General features: G+C 40.1%; 1 protein-coding gene across 2 annotated transcripts in view; it reads right to left on the bottom strand.

The window, feature by feature from the left end:
- Window positions 1-13,730: 13,730 nt before the first annotated feature.
- Window positions 13,731-18,514, bottom strand: part of DCDC2 (doublecortin domain containing 2) — a 166,384-nt gene continuing 161,600 nt past the window's right edge. For both annotated transcript variants that reach the window (XM_037037198.1, XM_037037199.1), the window contains exon 11: window positions 13,731-18,483. In XM_037037198.1, the coding sequence (XP_036893093.1) occupies window positions 18,379-18,483 (105 nt within the window). In that variant the 3' untranslated portion in view covers window positions 13,731-18,378. The remainder of the gene's footprint in view (window positions 18,484-18,514) is intronic.

Raw genomic sequence — 18,514 nt, 5'->3', positions numbered from 1 at the left:
TGCTGCGTACCAATGAGGCTCTGAGAATGAGACTTGACTTTTAAGAGCCTCCCGAATGAGAAATAATTGCTGTCTGGCACGGAGACTTTCAGGTACAGGCGTGAGAGCAGCCATTAAAAAAAAAAAAGCAGCTCTGTTCCTCAAAGGCCTGAAAGAAACCAACGTGGATAAAGCAGGAGCTCTGTCTGAAAGAGTAACTCAACCTATCCTGCCTTCCCTGTCCTCCTGTCTGGGCTCAGGGAGTGGGAACTTGTAAGGAGGAGGGATGAGGGCTCTTATAGGAAAGCAGAAGAGGAGGCTGAATGGTATAAGAAATACACCTTGGTCTTAAAACAAAGTACAGGCCATGTGCAATCAGAGGGCAGGGAGCAGCGGACTAAAGACTTTAAAAGCGGCCCTGGCCAGGTGGCTGTATTGGCTGGAGCATCGCCCCATACACCAGAAGGCGGCGAGTTCCATCGCTGGTCAGGGCACGTACCTGGGCTGTAGGTTTGATCACCCGTCTGGGTGCATCGCAGGAGGCAACTGATCAAGGTTTCTCTTCCATGTCAATGTCTGTCTGTCTCTCTCAAATCAATAAATATGTCCCTGGGTGAGGATTAAAAAGAAAAATAATTTTTCAAGCGATCCTCAGGCCCAGCTGAGGAGACATCAGTGGTATGACAAACCAGATGGTCTTTGAGCCTTGGCCTCGGCCTGTTTGCTGGCACTGAGCCAGGCCTTCCCTTCACTACTGAACCGTTTAGAGCAAAGTGAAACCCTGGACCTGCTGATGGGCCTGGAGTTGGGAGAGGAGGCGCGGAAACCAAGAAATGAGTTCGGGCCTGGGGATTGTGTACATAGAGGCAAATAGAGTCCGTGCAAACCGTACATGACGCTGGCCCACCCCAGGCAGAAGACCCCCCCCACCTCCTGTCAGCACTGACCTGGTGACCTCTGTTTGTTTGGGTGCTCCCAGGGCCTGGACCCTCACTGCCTCCGAGGGCCAGCCACCCCATCTTATGATGGCTTTCTCTGGTTAGAAAGCTTACCCTCATGCCTTTCCAAAATCTGCCTTTCTCACCCTTCTACACATGGGACCAAGTTCTAGAACTCAAAGTTACCGACAAGTCTAACCCCTCTTACAAAGGACCACCTAACCCGCCACCACCCCATGCTATGAGTTCTTTATTGTTCAATTATTTTTAATCCTAACTTCTTCTAGGGGTTGGTTCTATATAGTCCCAATGTTCCTAATTGTCCATACCACCCATTAAATTGAGTCCCTAGAAGTTTTTACATTTACATAGGTTACAGATTCTCTGACTTCATTAATCGCCTTACTAATGCAATGCATAAGCGCACGGGACTTCAAGCCGGGACACTGAGGACAAGAGATGTGCAAGCAGCTCCTCTGTGCACCTCCGTGGCCGCCTGTGACCCACCCTACTCCCTCGAGTTTTATGCTGGAACACCTCCTGGGCCCGCATTCCAGTCAAACTCAGCCACTCTCCCCCCTCAATGCACCCGCATTTTCTTGCCACTGTGCCTGCACTCACAAAGCTTATTTTCCCAGCAACAAGTGTCTTCCTGTTCTCTGGTTATTGAACTTATTCAAGACCACATCAAGAAACAATAGCAACAGTAATAAGCTAATACATATTGAATGGAAGGCATCATTGAAGAATTTTATGTGTAGTGATTCATTTAATTCTCACAAAAACACCTAGAAAGTCCGGGCTATTGTCACAGCAGGAAACAGGCACAGACAGAACATGTCCAAGGAGAACCAGTAAGTGAAGGAATCAGGGGTCAAACCTGCGCAGCCTGGCTCCACCGGCTGGCGCTGCCCTTTCATTCCAGACACTCTCCTGCCTCTGGAAATGTCACCTGCTCTCTGCAGCTCTCTCTCTTTTTCCATCTCCCACTTCAGACTTAATGTCTCTTCCTCAAGTGCCAGCACTTTGTACAAACACATTCTGTTGCACTTATCTCTCTGTATTATAGTCATTTGTTTACACATGTGTTTCTTCCATTAGAAGCCACACTATTAGTTGCTTGGGTACAGGGAGCACGACTTAATGAGTAGTGAAACCTCAAGAGCAAACACATAAAAGCAGTGTGCTACCATTACATGGTCATTTAAAACAATTACTGCCATTTTTACCTAGAGCTAGGCATTGTCGGGCATTGCAGAAAATAAAGAGATGCTTAGTAGGGAGATTAAAATTTTTTCATATTTAATGTGTATGTGTGTGTCTGGACTAAGACTGAGAGTACAGCTGGGGAAACCCCAGAGCAAAGCTTCTCATCAATCTAACATTTGGGTTTGGGGGAGCACAGCCTAATGGCTATCTCCCCACTATTTCATCTAAAGAGCAAAATCCTCCAGCCAGTGAGCCTTGCTCACTAACACCGAGCTATACCAATCTTCTCATTCCTGGGAGAGATTGAGGGGAGAGCTGGACCTGCCCAGTTAAAAAGCAGAGTAAATTGTCTCCTGCAGTCCTGAATAAACAACCCAATCCTTCATTCTTGAATAAGACACAACCAGAATCATCAGACAGCTGAGGCAAAGCAGCATCTTCAAAGAGGATACATACACGAAATAATAGACTCCGTGAGAAGTACGGTTCAGAAATCACAGAACAACTCTAAAAAATCTAATTAGTCTTCAAGGAAAAAATGCATAAGTAAAATAAAAATAGAGTACTATGCAAAGGAATATCAAATAGTTGAAAAACAACACATTCATAAGAGAGTAAGTTGAAGGCATTTCCCCCAAAGTAAAATATCCCCCATAAAAATAAAAACATGGGACAAAAAAGTAAAAGACAGAGAGTCAATCAAAGAGAAAAAGATAACAGAAAAAAGCAGAGGAGAAATTATGAATAAAATAATGGGAGAGAATTTCTCAAGGCTACAGAATACAGAAATCTTGGTGTTGCAAGTGCCTGCTCAGTATTCCACAATGTGAATGGTTAGAACAAATCATACCTGACCATGTACAGATGATGTACTAGAAAGTGGTGCACTTGAAACCTATATAATTTGATTCACCCGTGTCAGCTCAATAAATTTAACAATTTTTAAAATCCCAATAAAAAAGTTAGAAACATTCTTGTGAAATTTGAGAACACAAAAGATAACAAAAGATTCAACAAGCTTCCACAAAGAACCATGAACATCTACAGAGCAATAGGGTGAAGCTGTGCTTTCATGCAACAAATAACGGTAAGGTAACTTTTAGTCTACAACACATAGACATCCTCTTATTAAAAAGAAAAAAAGTGATAGAAACTCCAACAATAAAATTTAAAAATAAACTGCATGAGGATATCGTGGTCCAAATATTAAGCCTGATTGTGGGATTGGGGGGGGGGGCATTGGCAGAGTAGAAGAAAAAGGAGCCACTTGGAATCTGACCCCCCTCAGGCACAGTCTACTTCTAGTAGAACAGGGGCTGGGACGCTGAATCCGCAGAGGAAGAGCTGAGTCCTGCCGTCCCAGTAGCTCTGCAGAGACCAACATTTTACAAAGCCAAAACAAACATTTACTTCTTTTCAACTTCCAAAATCAAACTAGAGGCAACAGAAAAGCCTAAGTCATGATTACTAAATGGACTGCACATGTGATAAATCTGAAGCTATTAAAATAAAGGTAGAACTAGCAAAATTTAGAAAGCAGGTGGGAAAAGGTAAGAGAAGATAATGGTAGGAATACCAACACCCTCATCTAATTCATGGAAAGATATAATGGCCTCAGCTTATAATTTGCAGTTATAAAGATAACCTAATGAAAGAACAAAAAATGAGATGTAGATGTGTCAGTTATAAATCAAGAAATAATGATGTATTACTTAGAGTTATGGACGAAGCCACTGGAAGAGTGAGATGGGAAATACTGAGAGGCCTCCTGGGAGAGAGGCTGGAGGAAGCCAGAGGCACAACTGTGTCATTTACATGGTGCCGACCTGGACAGACACAGGGTCTGACCCCGTGGCCTTTAGATAGTCTTTAAGCAAATGACTCTTGTTTTAGAAGCTATTTTTTTTTTAAGGCATTAAGGGATTCTGTTAACACGAAGTCTAGGATGTATCCTAGATTAAGATTCTGAGAAGGCCTCCCTGAGGACATGATAATTCAACAGTATCTGGAAATCTGAGTAGAAGCTAAGCAGAGTGACTCTTGCCTAAGGAGGAATTTGTTCCTTTGGGGGGGTTGGGTGGGGTGGGAGTGGCCTGTGCGAAGAGAGAGTGAGCAGCTTTCAAGGCAGGGGCAACAGCACAGACAAACTCCCAATGCAAAGTGGGTGCACCACCTTGAAAGAATGGTGTTAGGTGCTTTATCATGGGAGCAGTCCTCCCTCCTCCCAGCCCTGGGGGGAGGGAGCACCTGTGACCCCAGAACACGAGGCCACCGAGCTGCACAGCTCCAATGTGGACAACACCCTCTAGACTTGTGCTGAGTCATGGTGGAGGGTGAGGTGTTCTACAGAAGGCCAAGGTCAGGCCAGAGGCAAAAGGGAAGTAACTTAAGGATAGTAGCAGGCAGCTCGGAGCAGCCCTGCAGGGAATGCTACAGGCAGCCCAACCCAAGAGGAGTCCAGAGCTGACAAGGAGAGTGAATGCTCTGTGCCCTCATGCTTATGGTGGCCTTGGCTTTCCCTCGAGGTTTCTATCTCAAGTTGCTCACCAACTTCAGTCTGTCTCAGAGGAATTGCTCTTGTGTCACTTCCTTTGCCTTCTGATTAATGGAAAATAGCAGCAAGAGATGCTGAGCTTGTTATTTCTGTGCCCCCCCCCCCCGGGCCAATTTACTCTCTGCTCTTGGGGAAAAAGGGAAGACGAGAGGATCTGCGATCTTTGTTTTGCTGGAGAGTCTCTTTCCAACTACTGCCTGAGGAGGTGGGACTCAGAAATGGAACAAAGCCAAGAAAATAATCAGAAGAGCGTGCACTTATTGCAAGCTTTCTTTGTTGCATGCAGTATGATAAACATTGTCATGCAATTTTGCATTTAATTTATCCTTGAAAGATTTCAAAAGGTAATCACTTTTATTTTCTCTGTTTTATTGATAAGGAAGGCTAGACTCAGAGAGATGAAGTGGGTCACCCAAGAGTAAGTAGCCAGAAGTGATCAAGTAGCATTTGCACCCAGGTGGGCTGATGCTAAGACGTCCCTCTCTGAGAATAGAGTCTTCCAGAAAGGATGAGAAAGTAGCTGCATCTCATCTCTCTTTACAGAGCATTAAAAAAACCAGTAAGAAATATACATGTTACTAGTGCATGTGAATTCAGTGCAAGTAATAAAGTTGAGACTCCTTAGTGCTGAGTTTACAAAAGATCAGCGCAGAGTATTTTTTTGTTTTCTCAGAAATTTTATAAAGGGCAAATCTGCTCATCAGTGAGGTCCTTGAAGGTCGATACCATGTCTTAACTCGTACTTCTTCCCAGCACTTAACACTATCTAGTTTACAGAAGAAGCTCAATAAATGTTTGCTGCGAGGTTTTGGTTCAAAGAACTGCAATGATTTTTCTTACGAACCCAACCTCCTGGTGACCTCCACCACTTTGTACACTACTGGTAAGAATTGTATTCCCCACGCAGCATCCGAGGGCCTTGGATGCTTTGACCTAGCCTAAAATGCATTTATGGGAATTCCTGGAAGGTTTCAGTGCCTCAAAACCCAAGGGTGGCGTGTGCATTTTTAACTACGGGAGCGCAGCCCAACCCGACTGAGGGAGGCAGCTCTCAGCTGACTGAGAGCCATGGCGTTAAGCATGCAGACTCTTGACTCAGACTCCATCCATTCAAGTCTTGGCTCTGTTACCTTGCAGACTGCAAAACTTTGGTCAAGTCATTACAACTCCCTGTGCCTCAGTTTCCTCAACTATCAAAACTATAACAGTGTGTACCTACCAGGGTTGCTGTTGAGGATTAAACAAGTTAATGCATCTAAAACACTTGAAAGAGTGACTTACAAAGAGCTAGCCCTTAATAAATGCCACTTGTTAGCCTGCTGGGGTGTAGCTCATTTAAAACACACCCATTTAGCCCTGGCTGGCGTAGCTCAGTGGATTGAGTGCGGGCCTGCGAACCAGACGATCGCGGTTCGATTCCCAGTCAGGGCACATGCCTGGGTTGCAAACCGGTTCCTTGCAGGCTAACTACCAGCAGGGGATGCACAAAAGGCAACCATACATTGATGTTTCTCTCCCTCTCTCCTTCCCCTCTAAAAATAAATAAATAAAATCTTAACAAAACAAAAAAACACACCCATTTACATCTCTGGTGGAAGGCACCAGGCCCGTATTCACCTGCATGCGCATTTTCTGTCAGTCCTACAGTCCGCCCTGCTGACGAGTCTGAAGTGATTTGGAACCTGCCAGACAGGGCAGTGACCTTTTCAACATCAAGTTAATTAAGGCTGGTGAGTAGCTAGAGTGTAACATTTCGTGTCTTCCCGTGTAGTTCAGTGAGAAAGATTTATTAACTCATTAAAATGTCTTGTTAGTTATTTTCAGCTACTTGGAATGACTGCTGCTTTCAGCTGGTGACTTCTCCCAGAAGAGACCAAGAATAGAATCTGACTTTATTGACTTCCTACACGGCATTTGCGTCACTAGATTATGTTGCTGCAACATCAGCATAAAGAGCTTGAAACAAGTGTGATGGTTGATTAAAACTCACCTGCCTCTGGTGACATGCAAAAGGCTGTGGCCGTGTCACGGTCAGGCCAGCTTCACATCATGCTTCTCCCTGCCACCGAGCTGAGCGGAACTGGCTGGGTGGGCTGAGCAAACCCCTTCCACGGAGCTGGGTCTGTGCGAGGTGCTGCCCTTGCTTCCTGCAGACCAGCTGACGGGCCCCCGCCCTCACTACTGCACCTCTCCATGTGGCCCATCAAACGGCTCCTTTTCTACAACAGAACCCCAGCTGCTTGCCCATCTGTCTCACCCTGTTCCTTCAACCAAGTTGCAAGTGGGTAGTCTCCCCCACGGAAGCTCACTTTTTGGAAGAGAGTGGAAGTGCTACTCGAGATGCAATGCCCCAGATTTCCTTCTCACCCCCCTCCTGCAAAATGTACAGTAATAAATCCACACTTATATCTTCCGTCTATAGGTGCACACTCCTATATTTCTCACTTTCTGGGGTTAGATCACTAAGGCAGTAGAACATTGATAATGTAAGCTGGGAAGGGGTGAAACCAGACTCTTTAATGTACCAGTTGTGTGATTTTGAGCAAATTATTTATTCCATGTCCCATGTACTTCAATAAAATGGAATAATAGAACCTTTCTTATGTGGCTGCTATGAAAATTAAATTTAAAAAAACCACTAAGGTGTTTAGGAGAGTGTTCTTCCATAGCTAGGTATCAATTAATACTTTGTGTTTTTGCAGTTGTTACAAGCTGCCAGTGGACAGGGGCCCAAATCACTTCCTCACAATGCCAAGCAGAGCTCAATACTTAATCAAATTCTTTTGATAATTGCTATTGATGAAAACAAGAATGAGAGGAGAAATGCTAAGTAAGGTTTTAGTTCTTAATAAAGTAGGCAAAAATGATTTCCTGAGCAACCAAACTTCTGAATGTGTTTCCACCATCATCTCCAACTTCCTATTTATGTGACAATTTCCTGCTTTCAAATATTGAACACTAAACAGGAAATTAGTTTGAGGATGATGGTCTACAGCCAAAGAGAAGAAAGCAATTTCTGTGGCAAGTAACCAGATACTCTTCCTAGGAAATTTTCTTCAGAAAAATGAATATAATGAACATGGACCTTGAAACAATCTCAGTGGACTTAAAAATGTCACTCCTAGAAATGAAGGGAAAATTGCCTTTCCTTGTCTCAACAGCCCAAATCGCCATCTCCGATTTTATTTTCCAAGTGGAGATTGCCTTCCAGAGACACGAAGGAGGACCTGAAAGCACAGAGCTCTCTGGTGACTCAGTCACTGAGCGGAGCCACTTTCGGGCAGAGGGACAGAGAGGCAAGGGAGCAGAGCCTGGAGGGAGAACACTGCCCATTGCAAGAAGCTCAATAAACATTTTGTTGCTGATAAAGATGGTATCTTTAAAGCCTCACATTAATGTGATGTCCAAACAGGTACCTGGTCACCCACTAGATTTCATAGCAAGGCTAGTAATGCTGACTACTTGAAAAATAACCATATTGCATAATAGAAAGCTTGCAATATACATGCACTTACTGCGAGTCTGTGGCTTTGCCACTTGGGCTATGATCCACAGTAATTAAGGCTCCAAGGTAAATACAAAGACAAAACCCCCGAATTTCACATGTAAGCAGATCGTGTGTTCAATATTGTAGAGCTTACCCGAAACCAATGCCAAGATGAGAAAATGTCAAGCAACAGAGCTTGACCCAGCCCTCTTGCACACATGCACGCACGCACATATGCCTGGATACCCTCATCACCATCAACACTGTCTTCCCTTCTTTGCATGACGCATCCTGAAAATTAATCAGCAGCTTTAGTGATAGACAAAGGCTGTGAACCTAGCCAGTCCGAGGTAATATACGTACAGACGAATGCAGCTTTGGGGAGTATTTTGTCAGTAATGGAAAAGCACAAATAAAGAATCGATTCTGGCTCAAAGGTGGATAGTAAAGAAGCAGTTAGAAGCCAGGGAAAGTTGGCAGGTGTTTCAAAGGATGATGCCAAAAACTGAGTCAGAAAGCTAATAACTATAATATCTAACAGCTGCGCTGTGCTTGCTCTGTGCTGAGTGCTGTAACTGCATTCTCTCTCTAAATCCTCCAGGTCAACAAAGTAGCTACTATTATTTTCTCCTTTGCAGAAGTGTTAATTAGCTTGATTCTGGTAATCATATATATATATATATATACATATATATATAATGTATGTATATATAATCATTATATTGCACACCTTAAGTGCACATAATTTTCACTTGTCAATTGCATTTCAATAAACCTTGGAATAAATGGTGTTCAATTTTAGAAACTCTGTTTTTCAAATTTATTCTTTTGTCTATTTCAAGGTCTTGCTCTTTTACTGTATTCTCTCCTTTTTATAATTTTAATAATTTTGAACATGTTTAGATTTTAACATTTAATTACAGACCCAAAAGACTTTAAAAGTTATTATTTCTACTCCCTTGGGTGTCTATTGCCCCACTGTCTGTCGACTGGATCCCATGAGGGTCCCTTCCCTGGGTGGCTCGCAGTTTTTGTGAGCTCTTTGTGGATTACTGTGCCTCAGATGTACTCCGAGGTGTAGAGGTGTCTCTGGAGAGGTTTCAGTCTCTTTGCCACTGCCCTGGAGGTCTCAGGTTCTTGTATGTACATCCTCTGATTGCAGAGTGGACTGCAGAGTGGATTCACACAACCCATGCTCCAGGGTTGTATAAATGTGGATGTTGCAGGAGTGGATTGTTATTTTGTGTCGATTTTTCCCCACCGAGAAGCTAGGGTGGATGCCAAAAGGTCCATGGCATTTCTAGGAGCCTATAAGCACAGTTATCTAAGAACATAAGAATGGTTTAACATTAGGGGGAAAATTATGTAAGTCACAACATTTAAAAAACTGAAGAAAAAATAATGAAAACCTTAATGGATTCAGAGTCTTTCATCCTTTCAGAATTTTCAAATAAAACCACCCTTAGAAAACTAGAAATAAAAGGGAAATTTAATGTGATATAAAGTATGTACCAAAAATATAAGCAAATACTACATTTAATGTTAAGTACTGGAAGCATTCTCTTAATGTCAGGAGAAGACAAAAATACACACTACTGCTTCCACTCAGTTTGCTCTATCTAGTTCAATGAGATAAGAAAAAATGATTTTATAAATGAAACAGAAAAATGTTATTTTTGTAGATAATATAGTCTTCATAAAAATCCTAGAGAAATTACTTCTAATAATAGTTCATTGAGGTGCTAAATAGAAAATCAATTTATAGAAATCATGACATCCTGAGATACCAATAATTAAAAAATACAATTTTAAAAATGCATTCACAATAGCCACAGAACTATAAGCTACCTGGAAGGAAATATAAGATGTTCAAGACCTGCCCTGGCTAGTGTGGCTCAGTGGATTGAGCGCCGGCCTGTGAACCATTAGGTCACTAGTTCGATTCCCAGTCAGGGCACAGGCCTGGGTTGCAGGCCAGGTCCCCAATAGGGGGCATGCAAGAGGCAACCAAAGTATCTTTCACAAATCAATGTTTTTCTCCTTCTCTTTGTCCCTCCCTCTCTCTCTAAAAATAAATGAATAATATTTTTTTTAAAAAGATGTTCAAAACCTTTACAATAGAAATTATATAAATTTTGGAAGGACTTTAAGACCCTGATAAATGGATGTTTCAAATTTATAGATAGGATATCTCAATTATAAAGACCTATGCATTCTAATGAAAATCTCAACAGACTTTTTCGAAATATCTGACACATTAACCTCAATTTTTATTTAATAGCAAATGGCCAAAATATTTTTTTAATAAAGTTGAGAGTTTCACTCAACCAGATATCACTTCTTACTATACAGCTACAATCATGTAAAATTCAGTGAAGTTTTGGCACAGGGGTCCTGATGGAAGAAAATGGAAGCAGAACACCAAGCAGAGAATCTGTGGGTGAGCCCTGTCCCCCAGGCCATTTTTCATGAACAACGCTTCCTGCCTCTACAAGCCACAGGGACTTCACGGGCTGCCACAAGGAGAGCTGGGTATCCGTGGGCTTGGGCCATTCCAACCCCAGAAGATCTTATCTAAAAGTGACAATAAAGGGAAGGAATACACATGGAGTATGAAATGCCCTTTTATATTACACTTTGTAAATATCTTTTTTTATGCTTGCTATTTGCTATTTTCTTTATTAGAGAGGAACCCTACCTTTCCATACTGGAGGTGGGACACGGTCCCCATTGTACCTCACTATTGTCAGCCATCCTGGATACAGGGAAGGAGCCGTGCCCAGATTACATCTGAAGAGCTGGACCCCAGGCAGCCCTTTCTGGACCCGTGTCTCCGCTACCACAGCCGCCCATCTCACACCCTTCTAAGGATGGAAGCTCATTACCAGAAGACTAAGAAATCAATATGGATAATATAAGGCAAAAACTTAATGTTACCTTGAGTATAAAACCAAGAGAATTTGTGGGGGAAAAAACTTCTAAACTAATATCTTCTCTTGTAATATTCACTTACCAAGAAAATACTAAATAAAGTAACTCCTATTATATAATTTAGGACTCAGCAAGGGGAAGGGATCTGGATTAGTCTGCTCTGGTTGCCATAACAAAATATCACAGACTGAGTGGTTTAAAGAACAGATATGTACCTTCTCACAGGTCTAGAGACAGAAGCCTGTAACTAAAATGCTGGCAGATTTGGTTTCTGGTTTCTGACAAGTCCTCTCCTCCTGCCTTGCAGATGGATGCCTCCTGGTTGTACCCTCGCCGGGCCTTCCTTCTGTGTGTGCACAGATCAAGGATGAGCTCTGCCCTGGCCAGTGGGGCTCAACTGGGTTGGAGCGTCATCCTGTAAACCAGAAGGTTGTGGGTTCGATCCTGGTCAGGCACATGCCTGGGTTGCAGGTTTGGTCCAGGTCAGGCTGCATGCAAAAGGCAACCAATCAGTGCTTCTCTCTCATATTGGTGTTCCTCTCCCTCTCTTCCCATCTCTCTCTCAAACAAACAAACAAATTCAGTAAGCACATCCTTGGGTGAGGCTATTAATAAATAAATAAATAGATAGATAATCTTGGGGGAAAAAAGAGTGAGCGTGGGTGTCCCTTCCTGTCCTGTAAGGACACCAGTCCAACAGAACAAGGGTCCTACCCATATGGCCCCATTAGACCATACTTGCCTCCATAAAGGACCTGTCTCCAAATGCAGTTACATTGGAGGTTGGTGCTTTAGCATACAAATTTGGGGGAACATAATTCAGTCCATAATAGGAATCTCCTCCAATCTTGAGCCAAGAATTTCCCTCAAACACATGAGTGCTTGATATCATTCTGACTATACATCCATGGGGGAAGGATAGCATGCTCAATAAACGGTGCTAAGATATGTTGTTATCCACATGAAGAAGAAAATAGGTGACTAACTCCAGTGCACACAAAAATACATGCCTGATGAAGTCCTCAATGTGGAAAACAAAACTTTAAAAACATTAGAAAGTATTATAGTATATAACTGATATCAAGGTTCAGACAAAATGTTTAAGTAAACCACAAAAAACCCCATAACTATAACAAGGATTAACATATTTGACTACATTAATATAAAAAACATCTCTAGGCTAATAGCACATTTAGAAAAGCAAACGCAGTAAACCATAAACTAGCAAAGATATTTATAAAGCACATAACCAGCTGAGGTTATAAGGATATATAAAGAAGCCCTTCAGAGTAATAACATAAAGCCCAAAACCTAGTAGAAAAAAATGACATAAGCATGTAAATCAATAAAGAGGAACCCTCATGACCAATAAACAGGATCAGGAAAATACCTACTAATACACCGTGAACTCACATTTCTAAGAATTAGATAAGCAAATGATATAAAATTTGATGACTGAGTTGACGTACAGAGAATGGCAATAATTTAAGATGACTCCTATAATTTAAGATGATTCTCTAGTCCGGCACTAAGATGCATCATTAACCAGGATAGCCAATGTAAGAATAGAAACATATTGCAAAAAAATAAAGTATCTGAGGTTGAGGTGACTGAGGGGTACCCAGCTGGTAGTTGTACACCAGGTCTGCAGCTCCCAGGGAGACACTGTCAGGCCCAGAGAGATTTGGGAGTCAAGAGCACACAGGTGGTTGTTCAGACCGTGGCTGTTTGAGATTGCGCATGACGATGGGAGAGGATTTGTAGCCAAGGAGAACAGATACAGTGCAACTGAGGGGACATTCCTATTGGTGCTTTGTTTTGTTTTTGTTTAGCATTTTTAAACCATCTTTTTATTACTAACCAATGCATTTGAAGTGCAGGCCATCCCTGTATCATTTTTCTCTTTAGTGGAAAATAAGTTTGTATTGGCATTTGAGAGACCTTTGCAATGATTTTAATAGATTAAGGTCCCATTAGGGGAAGAAAAAACACTTGGAAACCTGCAGGAGACCTGTATCTTTATTTTCATAAACAAGAATTTTATAACCAATGCATGCTAGCCATTTTACAATGCCTTGGGGAAATTACCATTATTGTTCATTGTGGAAGGTTTCTAATATTGATTAGCCACGTAGTCTAAAGGGGTTGACATTGATGACCTGGTGCCTCCTTTGCTGTGGGGGTTTGCATTTTCACTCTCACAGAATAACGGAGACGCAATGCCAACCGCGCAGAGCTGAGGTGCCACCTCCTCTCCGGCGAGGGTCCCTGATCACACTTGCTTCGTTACTACACATGGAGAAGGCCAAATGCTTGTGCTTAATGGCTTTTGTTTCTCAAATGTGAAGAAAAAACAAACATTCTGAATTAAAGTATTCAGGGAGTGAATTCATTTAGAATGACAGTAGTACATACCCCACAAATGGAAGCATAATTTTAGCCAATCTTTTTGTAAAACTGTGAATTTATTCCTATAGCTATATCACTACAAAATGTGTAATGCACATAATTTATTCTTTGCTTTTAAATATATCTTTATCATAACAAAATTTTTGCACCTGTGTTTTTCTAATACCATTTCATAAAAGAAAAAGTTCTTTTTAAAAAATATACCTAAAATTTTTGCCAACTAAACATGCATATATAGATATAAAGATGTTTTCTTTATAATGAAGTTTAACATCCATGCCAAGTAGAAACAGAAGAATCATCTAATGTGTTAAATTTCTACATGGTTCAAACCAAGTTTCTATTGTGTTTGAAAAATGTCATGCAAAGAATCAATACATGAACTATTAGCATCACAAAATCATAAACAAACAATAAACTATCCAGATACATTTTAATTATAAAAACACAGAGCTATTTATTTATAAAATACAGTACACTTGAATGATTCAGGGTAAGCACTGATAAAGAAAAGCCTAATGCTCAAAATTTGATCAAAACAATTTTTCTTACAAAGAGAAGTTCTAAACATAAATCATATAAAAAGGATGAACTTAATCTTACTTAATTAAGTGAATTTTGAACTTCACTTACAACATTGATAACCACCCCTTTTCACTGTATATATTAAAGATTTAAGGCACAAGAAAGCATTGAAGCAAAAACACAGAACTGATTTTCTCCAAACGTCTTCTAAAATTGACTACAGTTGTTCCATGTTCTCAGATGCCAGTGTATTGGTGACAACAACTCACTCAGTTACACTAGCTGGTTTATTCTGATGAAACTACAGAGAATTCATTTGGTACCATTCATGGATTTAAGCTAAATTGTTTTGGCTTAAGTTGATGGAGCTAGCTCCATTAGTTACCTCCTATTTTGATAGATGTTTTATGGTTATCCAGATATTTTTAAATTCTTTCCTAATTCCCCATATCCTACAGGATGGTACGCCTCTTCGTAAATAGTATCTTTCTTCATTATCAGCTTGTGGGGACACACTTTCATTCTTCATCCAAGTCACTTAGACTTCATGGCAGGAAATATCCTAATTGCATGTGGTAAGAGCAAAAATCAGACCCTTCTATGCACCAGAATGTTTTCTGAGGAGCAAAAATCGTACAGTATTTACACACATGATACTTAATAACCAGAACTTTATGTGTTCATCACATTAGAATGACAGACTAACCTTTTAAAAAATGAGTCCAGTCTAGGGCATTGCATTCACACAAGGAAGCTACACAGCTGCTGCGCTGAACTTCAACATGAGTTGACTAGTTTTATACTATGCAGTGAATCTGGATGCTTGTTAGCAAAGAGTGCTCTACACATTCATGTAAATCACACACACACATTCACAAGCAGTAATAACCTTCTGACCGAGCCTGTGTTGGTACGAAATATCCTGTACTTAAAGTATATGGTACTTAAGACTGGTGACAAAAAAGTAAAAAACTACATGCAGTAACTATTGCAGGAAATAAGATTTCTATATATTCACCCCTCTCTAAAATAAACCGTTCACTGAAATGCTGGTGGCTTTCTTATTTTGAGGAGCAATTTAAATCTCTTAAAGTCTTTGGGAACCAAGTCTTAAAGCACCATAATGTCCATCATTTTTTAGCATTTCCTCTCCATGTTTTTAATGCATTGCTTCTCTCAAGAGTTTTATTCCATTAATAATGAAGAGGTCTTTTCAATATGTTAAAGTGTGTGAGTGCATCTGTATAAGTATTTGCTGTGTATATGCGTATGCCTATATAGTCTATTTCTATTCTAACTGGCACCAGTTCAGATGTGATGCTTTCTGTTTAGCAGTTAATCTATTCTACTTTCTGAATTTTTGTTTTTGCTATGTACTGAGCAAAAAAAAAATACATGAAAGTACAGAGCTAATTCTTTAGGAAAGTCTGTTAACAAGACAAAGATGCCCTCCTGTTGCTCTTCAGCCACAATTTTAAATACATAAATGTTTCCTTGCTGAATTAACTTCATCTTTTGTGAAGAAGATAGGTTATTTAGTGAAATGTTTGAGGATGTTGATTTATTAGCTGTAAGTTGGAAGAGCTAGTATGAGTAATTCCATATTAGTGCGTCTTCGCAACCGTGGGCCTACAGAGGTGCTGGCTGACGCTGAGCCACACACACATGCACAGGCCAGTTCTGTCTTTACAGACGACAGCGGGCAGTACCACTCAGAAAGAACAGAATGCATGGACTGTCATAATCTTCCTATGAGTCTGGAATTCTAATAGTCCCCAAAAAACATAACCAAAAAATGTTTTAATAAATAGTCACCTTATGGCCACAGGAAAAAATAATGGGTAAAAAGTTATCTTATGATCATAATGTCATGTTTTGTAATGAGAAGCCCATGAACTCTCAATAGTTACCTTAACAAATGATAAAACAGGTGAAATATCCTTAGCATGAAAATGACTTTAGTTAAAATCTCCTTCACTTGATCTGCAAAACTTTGATGTTTTAATTCAACTGATAAACCATTTGTTTACAAATGTCATAAAACCAATGAAGATTAACAAGAGTTCCATCAAATTAAAACTATGAAATCTATCATAAAAGCTAACACCTTAAAGCGTCCTATTGGTTCTCACATAAAAGCCACATGAGTTTCCATAGCATCCTCGCTCTGGGAAACCCAACCCCTAACTGAAGCCTAACGGAGATCTCCACTGCTCCACAGGCAACGGTCTCCACCCTGCGGGAGCCTCCGGGTGTGGGGCCACTCTGCCCCAGCAGCGGCCCTTCCCACGGAGAAAACGTCCACATTTGTGAGGTGCATTAACTTTCATTATTTATGTTGAAATCATCTCCAAAATGATGTCCATAGTTTTCATTGGTTAGATAACATATTTTATTCTTTTTTAAAAGTGATTACTAGTTGTTCATCCCCTCAAGCTAGATCACAGTGTGGCCTATCACCTTCTTGAAATAAATGTGAAATACGAAACTTTGCAAAAAGATTACAAAACTTTGTTTTTAATGTAAAACAATATACTTTTCCTTTAGTATGATTTTAAAAAGCTCCTGAAAACCTAAGCTTTATAGGATGATGAAGAAAAGGCGGAAAACAAGACAGAATATCTTTAATGAAAGGAAAACAGAGAAAATCTCATTAAAGAAAGAAAAATTTGCCTTGATAATTAGTTATATAATTTCTTATATTTAATCCCTTATTTTTATAGATGATTTAAAATCATTAACCCAGGCCCAGTATGGGAATTTAACATTGAAAAACCAGGTAGTCTATTTCCCTAGCAACACAAGATTGTTGCTTGTCGTCTGTGGCGATTTTATCATCCCATTTGACAATACGCATACTAGTAGACAGCCTAGATTTCAAGCTAGAAATATAGCGCTTCATCTATAATTCAACCTCCCAGATTAATATATTCATATCATTATTTCTTTCTAATACTGTTACATTATAGTCTCCACTTACACTTCCTATTTGTGGACAATATTGAAGTAGCTGCTAGGAAAAATATATCCATTTTCTATAGCATTATTAAGTATTTTATATAACTACTCTGATTCCAAATGGTTGGTTATAAAAACTGGAGGGGAAATATCTTAAACTTATAGTTAATAATGAATTCTATGAAAACATTAGCAGTTTAAATTTCAAATTTATCATTTCTACATAACAAAAATATTATTTATATGTTTTTCCCCCTATATATCTAACAAGGCAATTGCGAGTTATTAATCCCACAAACTAGTCATTTGGAACTAGTTTCATTATACCAATTTTAAACTTTTTAAAATAATTTCTGTCAGATAATTTCTAATTATATAGAAAGGAATATGCTAGCAAGTCTAACTATAACTGGCTTGAAAATAAGTATTTGCTGATATCCTTAGAGACAAAATGTAACAAGACAGTCTGCTAACAGAAATAAGGCAAAAAGCAAGTGAAATTGAGCATGAGAAACTCATCATAAGCCTACATTTTCCTTTTGCAAAATTCAGTCTTTGGAACAGCCAATATTGAGCTTCCTACCATGAGGAAGTAGGGAGGTGTATCACTGGTAAAGGTAGACTGGGTCAGTGAAAATCCATGGGATACTAGGAACTTGCAAACCAGCCAGCCAGCCTCAGTAATATAATTGGATGTTCCTTTATACTTCCGTCCTGAAAGCCACAAGGACTAAAACCTGAAGCACTTAAGGAAGGAACACGACAATATGAATCACTAATACACTAAATGAATATGTCCTCCTTCCAAAATGAATCGCTCACATTCTTTTTCATTCTTTGTAGGTGGATTCTGGCTACGGAGGAAGAAAGAACAGGATGTCAACAAGTCATGGAAACATTTCAATCTATTGCCATCTTCAAATTATCTCTGCAACTAAATTATAATTTGTTTATTCAAGAGTTATTGCTTAAAAATAATACATGCTTTCCCATTATCATTTAAAACTATGCCTTCTCAGGTCAGTGCTTTAGCCCATGCTGCCATCTAACAACTTTACCTCTAACTATGTGGGAAACTAGGCAACAGGAGTAATCCCGTTTCTTCACTCTTTACAGAAACCAGTGCCCAGCTGCCTCCCGGCCAGATCCTCCTCCACCACTCCTCTCTTATTTTACTAAGTGACTTTGAAGAACACAACCATAAGAAGTCACTCTCCTTCAGTAGTTATTCAAAATTATCTAATCTTTCCATTTGGTCTCTAATTTTACAATCCAGTAAGTAATTTTTAACCACACTGTCATGTTATGTTTAGCAATAACTATATGTGTTATTCAAGTACTATAACCCTTCATTTTTCTTATGATCACACTCTCTTTTTAAAAGTCATCTATGCTACAACAGCACAGTCCTTGTTTTGTTCATTGTCGTCATTTTCCTGTGGACCAGTGATCTTTACTTCTGGCCTTGGTGGTCTTTGAGGGTCTGAGTCAGCCTGGAGGAAAACAGATCAAAACAAAGATATT

This window comes from Sturnira hondurensis, unplaced genomic scaffold, assembly GCF_014824575.4.
Source record: "Sturnira hondurensis isolate 20B ecotype Veracruz unplaced genomic scaffold, ASM1482457v3 Scaffold0022910, whole genome shotgun sequence".
NCBI classification, from domain to species: Eukaryota; Metazoa; Chordata; class Mammalia; order Chiroptera; family Phyllostomidae; genus Sturnira; species Sturnira hondurensis.
Note: the sequence above shows the minus strand (reverse complement) of the source record. Positions and strands in the feature narration are given on the sequence as shown.